The sequence below is a fragment of the Thunnus maccoyii genome, chromosome 5 (genome assembly GCF_910596095.1).
Source record: "Thunnus maccoyii chromosome 5, fThuMac1.1, whole genome shotgun sequence".
Lineage (NCBI taxonomy): Eukaryota > Metazoa > Chordata > Actinopteri > Scombriformes > Scombridae > Thunnus > Thunnus maccoyii.
In genome coordinates, this window is record NC_056537.1 from 2,339,132 (window position 1) to 2,352,879 (window position 13,748).

A 13,748-nucleotide genomic window follows, 5' to 3' on the forward strand; every position below is an offset into this window, starting at 1 on the left:
ATCAGGTTTATCTTTTCATATCAGATCTATGTGGTTCTACATCTGATCCATATCTGGCACAGAACGCTCAGATTGGAGTTCATGTGGTTTTTTGGCACATGTAGCCTGTCGTCATCACTCAGTGTCGGCACCTCACAGCCCGCCAAAAAACAAACCAAACACGTATCATCTGTATTGTTTATTAAATAATCCTGGACATGTGTGCAAGTACATCCATGTTTATGATCCGACCTTATTGTTGTTATTCCAGATGCGGCTCATATTTCAGTGTTGTTGTTTTTTTTTAGTATTATACACAAACATAAAACACATATTCAATACTCACACCCACAGAGAAAAAAAACAAAACAAACAAACAAAAAAACACATAACTTACACCACAAACAAAAGCAACAAACATTCCACATATATACACACATATATGTACATACATGTCAAGCATTATATGTAGTTATGGTACAAAAATAATCATTTATACAGCAACTTAAATTAAATACATCATTCTATAGAAGGAACTGAACTAACTATTCAGTGGATACATGTCACTTACAAACATGAATATGAACTATCGACTATCATATCAGAATTGCACATTAAGGCCTGTAATGTGAACATGGCAATAGTTTAGGACACGTCCCCTAATGTCTGATGTAAACAGATCAACAGATTAACTGCAGATTTTATTTGTGTTTTCAATCCTTTTAAACAGTTAACAACATGACAAAGCACTTCCTGTGACGACTTGTCTTTCTCAGAATGTTTAATTTTAGGGAAAATTTCGTATTATTCACTCTGCTGGCAAAATTAGTGGAAAACATCTTCCCTTTAATAGACTTGTTGACTAAATCCAACTGAAAATCAGTTGATAATAAGTCTGAACTTTGGGCAGATGTTGCTGGTAATCTGTAATGGAATCAGCCGTGTGATTCATCATCCTGATGATAAACCAGTTGGACTTCCTCAGTAGATTTCCAATCACAGCTGACCAAGTTCAAACTGTCTTTGCATTCCTCACGTGTCCGGACAGAGGCCTCGGATATTTGTCCACCGCATTGTCTTCAACCTGGAGCTTCCTCAGATATCTTCCTCCAGGCAGGGAGGAGGAGGAGAAAAAAAAAAACAGCCTGGAAAACTTCAGGACCTCCCAATAAAAAACGGAACACCCCAGGGCTGCAGATCCACTTTGCTTTGACAAGTTTCCACAAGTGTTCTGGCTGTAATTTAAGCTGCTGCAACAGCTCATTTAAAGACGAGCGATTTAGACTCACAGAGGAGTGTGAGGTTAGTGTTTACGACTAACAGGTAATCATTTCAGCTTTCACCAAGCGGGCAGTTTGGACAGCGGGACCCCCCCACCAGAGCAGAGCAGGTTGGTGCGTTGTTAATGACGTCTCATTTAACTGTCTCATTTGGGTTCAAGAGGTTTATTGGTGTTTTTCTGAGAGTTTAACCTGAAACATTACTGGGGTCGAGTTCAGCAGCAGCTGTGACATTATTTCTGCTTTTAAAATAAACCGACAGGAGTGTTTCTGACATGACAGAAATCATAAAACTGTCAAATAATAAACCTATAAAATATCTGTCTGTAACTTGCCTGGAGACACAGATACTGTATTTACACATCAGATCCTGTGACCTTGTAAAAATAATAAAGCTGACACTGTGCAGAGTGTGTAAAACTATTTGACTATGTGAGACTGCAGACAGACAACTATAATTAGAAGTAGAAGTATCTGTATGGTCTGTAAGGTGTCTGATTTCAGTTTGCTCCTTTGTGTTGGTTTTTTTGTATTGACTAAGCCTCATATAACAGATTTATCATCAAAACATCAATACAATATAAATACAACAGTATCAGCACAGATGTTGGCAGATGGGCAAAGTGGAATATTACATCTTTTTCTAATCTAAATCTATTTATAGAGCACATTTAAAGAATATTATTTTATATTTTGCATTTTTCTTCTATTGTAAATTCTTCTTTTTGTATTTATTTGTAGTATTTACTGCTACCGTAACAACACAAGTCAAATTCCTTGTGTGTAATCTGATTACGTTGTTGGCAATAAAGCTGATTCTGATTAAAAACGACCTCAATAATAAACATAAAGTAGAATTTTCACCTTTTCTGACAATGTCAACAAAAACTGAAAATGTAGAAGCTTCATAAAAGTAGAATTTATAGCAGAGCTGCTGTGTTGGATTGTATTAGATTAAACAGGTGTCCCTATAAAGTGGCTGGTGAATGTATTGTGGCTGTAATCAACACTGCAGCCTTTCAGCCTTCATTTTCTATATTAAACTGTGGTTTATGGATGTGCATTTACATTTTTCAGATAGCACATCTTTATTCATTCAGGCTGAGTTTTGCCGCCTTCGGCTACAGTGTTTCTTCACACGAGCAGCTGCAAGTGACGTGTCCTCACAGCCTCAGTCATTGAGGAAAGAGAAAGTGTTCTTATGTGTTATTTCTCAATAACAGAGAAATGTTTAACTGCTTGTTTAGTCGCTGCAATGAAACGAGAACTATAGTGACTTCAACTGAAGCGGCGCTGCTGATTCATATTTAATCTCTTTTTTTTACGCAACAAAGGAAACACCAAACATTTACTCAGCCAGCAGCTCTTTGCAGGATATTAAAGACATAAATCCTTCCTGAAGTCACGGCATGTGGTGCCATGTCGTTGCACCTGTCATAACTCCACAGTTTTATTTTTAACTTGAAACTGGAGGTTCCTCCGATCCGCTGGGCTGAAAAAACTTCACTGACAACACTAAAGAACATGTAGTGGTTAAAGTGTGTTAGGCTGTAGTTTCTCTCCCAATTTACCTGAATTTTTAAGTAATAAAGTGGAAAGTTTAGTGTGAAACTAACCAGTAACAGCAGAGTTAGTGGTGACTTTACACTCGATCAAACTCAGCTGGTGCAGCAGGTGTTGCTGTTCTCTTGATGGAAGCAAAATACTAAATTCTCACGAAGTCCACAATCAATCAAACACTTCACTCTTGCAGGATCATGTTTAGCTCAGTTCAACATCTCCACTTTGTCTCTCTCTCCTTGCATCTCTTCTCCTGTCTTTCCCAGGTGTTTTGCATCGGTGGTTGATAACGAGTCACAACGAAACCCCCTGAACTCAAGCACCTGTGCTCAGACCGCAGCCAGAGGAGAGCAGCAGGTGAGCCAGCTGTCAATCAGCGGCCGTCGGCGGCGCTTTAACATTCTTCAGCCGCGAGATGTGGTAGCTGCTGATTGGCTCTGACCCTAAAAAGTTTTTTTTTGGCGCTAAATTCCAGTGTGTGGACACCGTTGTTTCCCTTCATGGACACACTGGAAGATGTTTGTGAATGAAGCAGCTGATAAACACAAACATGACGACACACTGACACACAAAGTCAATATAAGGAACTTTTATTTTCTGTTTTATTTGATTGCCAGCTAAACTCTTCTCATTCTGCAGGAAATACATTTGGACACATTTAGAATGTTTATTTTTGAAGCAAACAGTGAATCTATTTTTAAACACAATTCATTAATATCATGAAAAATAATGACTGTTTGGGACTTTAAGGGGATGATGTGTAAAATCACCTGCTGTCTTTTTATTACAAAATCAGACCAGACTCTCTGTGAATGCAGAGTTTTTAGCAGAGTTATTTTGCTGCTATTACTGAATTAAAAAAACCAAACTTAAATCTTCCTGATATTTAAAACTCACCTGTGTGGTATAAATAGCTTCAAACACTCAGATGTTCAAATATCTTACAGGAAAATCCTTCTCAGTCACTTTTTCAGATTTAAACGGGGAGATTTGACGTTAATATGAGTTTCTTTTTTTGACAGCAACACATTTTTCTTGCTATGATGATGTCAGAATGCAACATTCAAATTTAAATTTGTAAAAATACATCTGAACAGAAGACAGAGAACATTTTGTTGACCTAAATAAGACTTTGAGCAGCGACTTCCCCGCCAGGTGCTGTTTCCTGCTGTTGAACCTGGTAAGCTGCAGAACAGGTGTTAGGACATCGTAGATACATCTCTACATCATCAGCCTAAAAACTAATTCTACCATCCTGCAAATTTAAAAACTTGTTTTAAAAACTTTTAACCCCTTAACATACACCTCAACTAGCTTTAACGTGGAAACCAGAAGCATCTACAGCTATACTAGTGGCGCTATGAGCTAAATGCTAACATTAGCATGCTAATATACTCACACTGATAATGCTAACATGCTTTAGCAAGTTTAACAAGTTTAGTAGGTATAATGTTTACCATGTTTACTCTCTTAGTTTAGCATGTTAGCATGCTAATATTTGCTAATTAGCACTAATTACAAAGTAAATCTATGGCTAGCTATGGGAACATCTTAAATTTTGAAGGTTACTGGACATAAATCAAAGTGTTGGACAGATTAATTGTGACCTGATGATGGCGCCAGATGAAAAGTCAGAGGATCACAAAGGCTGATACAATCCATCCTGAGGGGGACATGAATGTTTGTACGAAATTTAATTAAATGTTGTTAAGATATTTCACTTAAAACACAAATGTGAACCTCATGGTGGCACGAGAGGAAAAGTCAGGGGATCCATGAATGTCAATGCATCAAATTACATCGCAATCCATACAGTAGTTGTTGTGATATTACCACAGAACCATGACGCGAGCATGACTAAAAAATGTAAGTAAGTTAGTTAAAGTTAGTTTAAGTTATGTGGACAAATCTTGAATATACAACATGGAACTGAATGACTGAAGTTTAAGGGTTTTGAAAAGTGGCTAAATTATGCTTTCCGTGTGCAAGAATGTTACTACGTTATGGAAGGCAGAGAGAAACATGTTACTGTCTGTAGACTAGATTTGTCTAAGTTTAACACCTTTGTGTGAAAATTTGTATGTAGTTGTTTTACTTTTGTCCCTTTTCGGAGACAACCTTCATGAAGTGTGAGCAACTCTGACATCAGGACAAAGTTTACTCATTTTAGAGCTACAGAACTGATACTCACCTCTTATTGTTCTGTTGCCTTTTCTTCACAGATCAGATTCCTGTTTCAAAATGAACAAAGTCAAACGATTCGATGACAAACAACATTTCCTCTCTGTCGTCATCGCCACGTTGGCCCTGTTGTGCTCCAGCTACGCCTTACCGAGGACGGACCCTCCCATCCGTTCCAACCTCCCCTTCCTCTTCATGTGGAACGCTCCGACCGAGCTGTGCAACATCCGCTTCGGCATGCCCCTCGACCTCTCCTACTTCGACTTCGTCAGCAGCACGCTGAAAACGGCGACCAACCAGAGCATCTCCATATTCTACACCGACCGCTTTGGCATCTTCCCCTACGTGGACGAAGACACCGGTGAGATGTACGATGAAGGCCTGCCGCAGCTGGTAGACCTGCAGGAGCATCACGAGCTGGCGGAGGATGACATTGAGTACTACATCCCCGCCGATCAGCCGGGCCTCGCCGTGCTCGACTTTGAGGAGTGGAGGCCGCAGTGGATCCGAAACTGGGGCAGCAAAGACATCTACCGACAGATTTCCATCGAAACGGTCAAGAAGAAGAACGCGACGTTGACCGATGATGAGGCGGAGGACCGGGCGAAGATCGTCTTCGAACGCGCAGCCAAGAGGTACTTTATCCGATCCATCCGCATCGGGAAGAGGCTGAGGCCCAACAGACTGTGGGGTTACTACCTGTACCCCGACTGCTACAACTATGACTACAACAAGGACATGGACGGCTTCACCGGAGAGTGTCCCGCCATCGAGTACAACAGGAATGACGAGCTGCTGTGGCTCTGGAGAGAGTCCACGGCGCTCTTTCCCTCCATCTACCTGGAGCTGGTGCTCAGAGACTCCCAGCAGGCCCGACTGTTCGTCCGCTATCGTATCCAGGAGGCCATGAGGGTGTCAACGCTCCCCAACAGCTCCTACTCCATCCCCGTCTACGCCTACATCCGCCCCGTGTACAAGGACAGCGTTGACGACTACATGTCAGAGGTGAGACACAAAAAAACACCTTTTTGTCACGTTTAGGCACAATGTAGGTTACTCCAGAAAATACTGATCCCTCGCTTATGTGATTGTATATTACACTGCAGGTAACCATAGCAACAGTTTACACTTAAAAATACCAAAGAGGAAATAGTGTATATACAGATGACCTTTGCTCCTTTGGTGAGGGGACATGGTGGAAGAGACAGAACTGACTCCCAGGTGTCCATGTAGAGACTATTGACAAGAAACTGGATAAAATTTTTACCTAGTGATTTTTAGTGTGTGTGCTCACGTTAAATCTTAATTTAAAGTCTATCTGTACTTGCTAGGGCTGTGCAGAGAGCCCAGTATTTGTATTTGTATCTATATTTGTTGAGGCAACGCAAAAATTATTTACATTTGGATTTGTATCCAAACGAAAGTGGAAATAGGTGTAAAAATCCAGTTTTTGTTTTTATTATGCTTTTAATTTTAGGATATTAAAGTGTTAAAGTGTTTATGAATAAACTACCTTAACCCTAACCCTAACACAACGGGTCTTGAACCTGAGTCTCCCAGATCATAGACGACTGCGCTGATAACTGAACTAAAACCAAGTGCATTGTAAATAAGCAGACAGACCTCTACCTATTTATACACCCATAACACATTTACATTTACATTACGTTTACATTTTTCATTTAGCAGACGCTTTTATCCAAAGCAACGTACATATGACACTGATACAACACAAGCAGGGATCTAGTCAGGAGACAACAACACCAGTAAGTGCCATAAAGCTTAAGTTTGGGCCCGATAGGACGTAGATGCCAACAGGCAGTGCAACAAGGCAATGATTAGAGTGCATTGAGTGCATAGAAGCATGTTTTGTTTTTTTGGTGTTCACGAAAGAGCCTGGTCTTTAGTCTTTTCTTAAAGATTGAGAGGGACTCTGCAGATCTAACAGAGTTTGGTAACTCGTTCCACCACCGGGGAACTACAGAGGAGAAGAGTCTAGCTAGTGACTTAGGGTCCTGTTGTGGTACCAGGCGCCTTTCGTTGGCAGAGTGTAGTGGGCGGGAGGGAGTGTAGACCTGAATGAGGGAGTTCAGGTAGGCAGGAGCTGTTTTAGTTGCTATTTTGTAAGCAAGTGTCAGGGTTTTGAATTTGAGGTAGGAAGTAACACAGAGACAGCACACCGTGTAACGTGTAGGGAAGAACTTCAAAGGCAATTCTTGCTTTGCACTTTTCATTTATTGCCTATTTTTTACAACCTAACTGTGGAAAGAAGAAGAAGAGGAACAACAGGTTATGGAGAGTCTCTTGAAAGCACTTTGCGTGTGTCAGTAGTTCAGCTTTATCTCTGGGGAACACCCCCAAACTCCAGGAGTGATGTCCAAATAAGGAAATGTGCGTCATGTAGCAGGTGGATGTGACTCCCCTCGTTGAGACCTGCTGATAGACGTAACAGCGGAGCAGAGGAGAGACACTGAGATAACAATGTAACCGACCTGAGCGCTGGTATTTGAGGAGGAGGTGTCATTTTAGTTATTTTTTAACAAGATACCTGGAAATGGACCCAGAGTTTTGCTATTTATCAATCAACATGATCTGCTGGTAGAAGGCCACTTCCTGCTTTTCTCTAACTGGCTGTTATTTCACAGTTTGATCTGGTCAACACTATCGGAGAAGCTGCTGCTCTCGGCGCCGCTGGTGTTGTTTCTTGGGGAGACATGAACGTCACCGACTCTGAGGTAGGAAGTGACATCACTCTGGGTTTTTTGGGAAAGTTTTGAACATATTCTTCTGCTAAATTTAATTCACAGCAACTAACTGACTCAGTCTCCTGTAGGATTCCTGCTTTGACGCTCGACAGCACCTGGAGCAGGTCATGAACCCGTACATCCTGAACGTCTCCACGGCGACGCAGATGTGCAGTGACGCGATCTGCCAGGGCCGAGGTCGCTGTGTGAGGAAGCGCTGGAACGACGACGTCTTCCTCCACCTCGACCCGCGCCGTTACAGGATCCAGCGGCAAAGGCTCGGCGCCCCGCTCACTGTGAGCGGCGGCCTCTCGCAGGACGACATCGACTGGTTCGACCGCAACTTTGACTGCATGTGCTACAGCGAGGAGCCGTGCCGATCGGTCCTGACGCTCAACGTCATCGAGGAGGCCGTCGTCAACCCACGGGGTCGCTCTGCCGGATGCCGCACTTCTGACAGGTCCCGCCTCCTCCTGCTGGGGATGATAATAGTCTGTCTGAAGTATGTTGTGATGTAAATTGTAAATTAACAGAAAATTTGGACTATTTGTGTGTGACAAGATGTTTAAAGATATCTGAGCCTGTTGTTCATTCATTTACTTGTTTTTTGTGACTGTTTTTATCTGGTTTGCCATTAAAGATATTTTTATTTAGTTTAACCAAATCTCTCATTCACTCTTTTATATTAATGGAGGAGTAACCTGCAGCCTGGTGGCCGTGTGAACTCATTTTATGTAGACCATGTGCTCACATGGTCTACATAAAATGAAGTTTAAAATGTCTTTTAGAATTTGTAAAGCGCTAAAAGTTGCATTTATTGGCATGACAGATATTATTATTATTATGATATTAAAACAAGGTTTTGACACATCAACCCCTCGACATAAAACAAATATGCAAATTCCCACATTATACATTTGCAATCTATTAAATTACACTTTTCGACTTGCTTGCTCCTGAACTTTCAGCTATATCACAATGTCTTTATGAGCGTACAGAGTTTATCAGTTGTTGAACTGGAGATGTTGAAACTTTCTACATATATAATTTATTGACACTTCGTGAACCAGCCTTGGTTATGTTCCAAACCAAACGGAGACTCTGTAAACGAGATGCTTCCAGGTTCAGGTTTCACATGTCTCGTCTGAAATAAAATATCACAGAGTCGTAAATTCTCCCCAGATTCCACTATGACACACACGTCCGTTATCAGGCTAATAAAGGAAAGAATTTCTTGCACAGAACTCAGCTGTAAGCAGTGGTGGAAGAATCAATGAGTAAAAGTAAAATAAGTAAAATACCACATTGTATAAATACTCCATTACAAGTAAAAGTCCTGCATTTAACCCTTTCATGCATGAATTATGAAATCACAAAGTAAAAATTTTTTACTGTTTATTTTTATTCTTAAACAAGTGAAAAATCATGTCAGTAACTTTTTTTTTTTTTAATATATTGAATTTTGAAATGTGTCCACTGTAGTGGACACCAACGGAGTAAAAAGTTATTCATGGAAATCAATATAGGCAATATATATATATATATGTTTATATATATATTATTTTATTACTAAGAGCAAATGGTATGAATACACATAGGAACATTAGATAACAACAACAATAGAGAGGACATTTGAAAAACAAGACCGAGGCCCGATAGACAGAATGTACTGTTTGTTGCATGACGTCCACCGGAGCGGACGGATGTATTTTCAGTCACAGAAAATAATGTACAAGAAAAATATTATTAAAAACTTGATAAAAGTATTTCAGACATCTTATTTAGTTGAAAAATATACTTTTTACCTGTTTTTTTTCTCTGAGAATAAAAGTATTTAACAGATATTCCTGAACTACTCGGTGCATTTCCTCCACCCGCCGCCATGTTGAATTTATGATTCACAAAAAAGAGAGTCAAAAATGATATTCAGCTGAAATTGTAGACGACACTTTGGGGGTTCAACACCTGGTAGTTGGGACATGGTGCTACAAGTTACATGGTTCAAGACTGCCGACTGTAGTGGACACCATGCATGAAAGGGTTAAAATTCTACTTAAGTGAAAGTACAGAAGTGTTATCAGCTGAATGTACTTAACGTATTAAAGTAAAAGTACTCATTATTGAAAATTGGCCTTTGTGACTAATATATTAATGTATATTACATTAATAGATTGTTAATTGTGATGCAGGTGGCCCTTTATGCAGCCTCTCAGTTCAGCCTCTGTCTGAAACAGCTCCTGTCTCACAAAATAAAACTTATTTAGTTAGATGATTAAAGGACGAGTTCACACTTTTTCAAGTGTGTCATAAAACAACAGTCAGAACACTGAAACCTGTTTTTCTTGCTGTAATCATTCCTCCTGATCATACTGACCCTTAGAAGATCCCTTCACCACTGTAAGGAGTTAAAATGTTCTTTATTCAGATAATCAAAGATATGAATGAATGAATCATTGTGTTTTGTACAGTTCGCAAGCTGCTCTGTGGTTTAACGAGAGCATGATAATGGAAGTTGCATGCATCATCAATTCTTGATTGTGTCATAATCTTACATAACATCTTGCAACTGACATTAAGAAACTTTTTTTTTCTATTTAAAATTGTTAGACAGGCAGTTGAGTCTTGGAAAATTTTATGAATCATAGACTCACCAGACAGGTTTTGGTCTAATAATCCATCTGAGTAGGTTACTAGAGTCCAAACAGACTCAATCTGAGAGGAGCTGCTCTGCACCTCTGTACTAAGAAGTTAAAGGAGTGGTTCACTATTGTTTAAATGTGTCTTAAAACAACAGTCAGGAGCCTAAATGAACATTAAACCTGTTTTTCTTGCTGTAATCATTCCTCCTGTTCATACTGACCATTAGAAGATCCCTTCATAATGACCTTACAATGGAAGTGATTGGAGGACAAAAATATATTTAAAAGTTTATGTGAAGCTAATATGAAGCTTCAGCGTCCAAATGAGTCAAATCAAGTAGATATCTTTCAACGTTACAGTCTTTTTAGTGCCAAAGTTCCTCTTTTTGTTACTATACTTCCACCTGCAGCTCAACAGGGAAACACTGTCCGAGGAAACACAAAGAGGGAATTTGATGCTAAAAAGACTGTAAATGTGTCAGATATCCACTTGATATGACTAACTCAGACTGCTGAAGCTGAATAGAAGCTTCACAGAGACTTTTAAATGACTGTGTGGACACACTGTAGACTTTGGCCTCCATCACTTCCATTGAAAGCACATTTGAAGGATCTTTTAATATCCAGTATGAACAGGAGGAATGATTACAGCGAGGAAAACCTCTTTCACTGTTCATACGGACACCTGACTGATGTTTTAAGACATGCTTGAAAAATTGTGTAGCAGACCATAAATATCCACTCCCCCAGGGTGAAACTCCAATATTAGACAAATGTACAAACCCAGGAGTTCATCCAATGTTTTCTAATGATTCCAGCATTACCTGCATATAGCACTAAAACTGAGGTGAAATTAAACATGTGTTAAGGTGTAATCGGAGATTGGAGGATTTGAGTTCTGCTGCAGGAGAAACTGTCTGAGCTGCACTGCAGGTTGTTGTCCTGTAGGGGGAGTCAGAGCTCCGTCCCTCCACATATCAGACTCACTGAACCACAAGTATCACAGCTGAACCAGTTCCCTCCTCACAATTATACAAACTTTTATAAAAAACAAGAAGAAAATAACACTAATAGACCGATGAAAAACACCAAAAACACTGACTGTAGAGTAATATGGAAAAACATTTGAATACGGTGCACAAAGAGAGGCTGAGGCGGTAGTGATGGTGGGTGGGGGGGTCGGGTCTCTCTTCATTTTTTCCTTTCATTCTCAGCAGCTACTGAAGCTTCATTCACATTTGGAGTCATAAATATAAACACAGACCAGTCCACTGTAGAAACCCAGTGTCAGCTGGCATGAATGAATAAAGCCCCTCAGGGACTTCAGACTCTGAGGCACAACTTCCCCTTCAAAACTGACAACTATTTAAAATAATGAGAAGTAAACTCCAGTCTTCCTGTTTTCTGGTTTTAAAACTCTTCCTCTTCTGGCTGTAGCTCCTGAACCACAGTGACTATGTGCATAAATGAGGTTTTGACAAAAAGAAAACACCTTAAAGTTTCTTTTTGAAAGTGTCAGAAACACTGTAGGTGACACAGAAACAGAGCGGCAGGTCTAAATAACCGTCTGTGTCTGTGTCTTTAAAGATGAAGGACAGTATGTGGCTGTAAACAAAATACCAGTGAATACCTGCCTCTTTTTTTTTTTTAATGAAAAGGTCCAGGCAGATTTCCAAAAATGACATTTGGAGAGACAAGAAGGGAGCGAGGGCCAACGAGCAGACGCCAGCGTTCTAGCTGAGTTACTAATGAGGTTAAAGAAACCAGAACATTTTTTGACAGCGGCTCCAAACAGCAGATATGGAAGCTGCCGTCTGTCTGTGTTTCATTTCAGGTTTTTAAAAAAGGTCACACCGAAGACCGGGCTGAAATACAAGAACAGGACTTTGTAGAGCAGCCAGTAACTGATGCAGCAGGACCAGTGTGACCTGTAACTCTCAGACACACTGGTGTTAGATCTCTAAGAAGAGGAGACGATGTGAAAACCCTCCTGATCCAAAGAGAGTTTTTACATTTTCACTCTTTAGACTCGTTCACCTCAAGATCTGAATCAAGAATATGAAATTAAACATTTTCTCTAAAGTGTGAAATAGATTTTTGTATCTTCTTGAAGGCTTTATAATCCCAGATCCTGACACACACATTTGTAAATATAATACATATCGATGGCCAAAGCACAAAACCTTCTATCTGCAGAATTTTCTGATTGGTGGATTTCACTTTGGATGATGAGAACGAGGAAGGTTTTGCTCATATTCAGTCTGTCTTGCAGGATAATCCCGCCCTTCATTGTGACAGAAAAGCCACACGACAAAACAAAAACACAACGCAGAGTCTCTGGATGTGTAGAGAGGCTACAGCACGAATCACTGAACATTCATCTCCAGCAGACAAGGAAGCAAATACACTGAATTTAAGGAATTCTGACTCTTGTATACTACAATGTAGTAACTATTACATTTACTACATGTTTTTACCTGAAAACAAACTTAATTTTATTTGAATTATTAACTTAATTTAGAGCATCGTTTTGTAGAACCTCTTCCAACTTGCACCAAGTGCAAAAGATCCAATCTGCACATTGAGAGGCATTAATATCTATAACACATAATATAATAATATAGTCCAAAAACAGTGTATTATGTGTTGGGTGTCTTTAACAAATAGCATTCTGAAAGAAAACCAGTTTTTTTTAGTTTTCTCAAAAAAAGTGTATTTTTCAGATCGGAGGTTTTGCTCTTCGGCCGTCGATATCTGTGCCAGTTTTCTTATTTTATAGAATGAAAGTGATGTAGATTTTGATATATGTGATGCTGAATCTGATGTAATGTGTGACATATGACATATATGTTTTGATATTTGTGATTTTTTTTTTTTGAGGGATGCTCTTTTTGATGCACTTTATTGAACTGATAATTGCTTTGAGATGTTTATCACCGTGTGCAGGCTGGATGGTTAAACACACCCGTCATCATGGAGCTTATCAGCCTATCAGTGAGCATGGATGTATAAATATAGGTGTGTTATTATTATTAAACTATCTCATACGAACTATCTGATAACATTTTGTAGCTTTGAGTAAGTGTGCAGGCGTTTTTTCACTCATACTGAAGAAAAGCCCAAAATGCAAGAGCAGCAGTTTGTAGAGCAGTAACAGTAACTGATGCAGCACTAAAGAGGCTCTAACAGCATGAAGTAAAATACCTCAAAATGTACAAAAGTGAATCTCAGAGTACATTTATGTGGAGCTCAGTGTGTCAGCGAGCACACTGACACTGTTTCTGTTTGTGTCCTCGAGGCAGCGGGGTGTTTTTCTTCTGTTTTCAGTTCTGCTGTCAGAAGCGTTTTTCCTCCTCCAGCGGCCG

At 39.8% G+C, this 13,748-nt stretch overlaps 1 protein-coding gene and 1 long non-coding RNA gene across 3 annotated transcripts; one reads left to right on the top strand and one right to left on the bottom strand.

Annotated features, from left to right (window-relative positions):
- The first annotated feature begins 927 nt into the window (after positions 1-927).
- On the top strand, positions 928-8,403 carry LOC121896795 (hyaluronidase PH-20-like). Of its 2 annotated transcripts, XM_042410820.1 has the most exons (5): positions 928-1,369; positions 3,086-3,176; positions 5,042-6,005; positions 7,646-7,735; positions 7,834-8,403. In XM_042410820.1, exons 3-5 carry the CDS (start codon positions 5,061-5,063, stop codon positions 8,260-8,262), a joined length of 1,464 nt encoding a protein of 487 aa, XP_042266754.1. In that variant the 5' UTR covers positions 928-1,369; positions 3,086-3,176; positions 5,042-5,060; the 3' UTR covers positions 8,263-8,403. The 2 variants fall into 2 exon arrangements, with proteins under 2 accessions (XP_042266754.1, XP_042266753.1); XM_042410819.1 differs by lacking the exons at positions 928-1,369; positions 3,086-3,176 and adding an exon at positions 3,443-3,999.
- On the bottom strand, positions 2,537-2,955 carry LOC121896837. The gene is made up of 2 exons (XR_006096125.1): positions 2,876-2,955; positions 2,537-2,774 (listed from the first exon to the last, which is right to left on the bottom strand). It is a non-coding gene; the product is annotated as an uncharacterized LOC121896837 (long non-coding RNA).
- Positions 8,404-13,748: the final 5,345 nt, after the last annotated feature.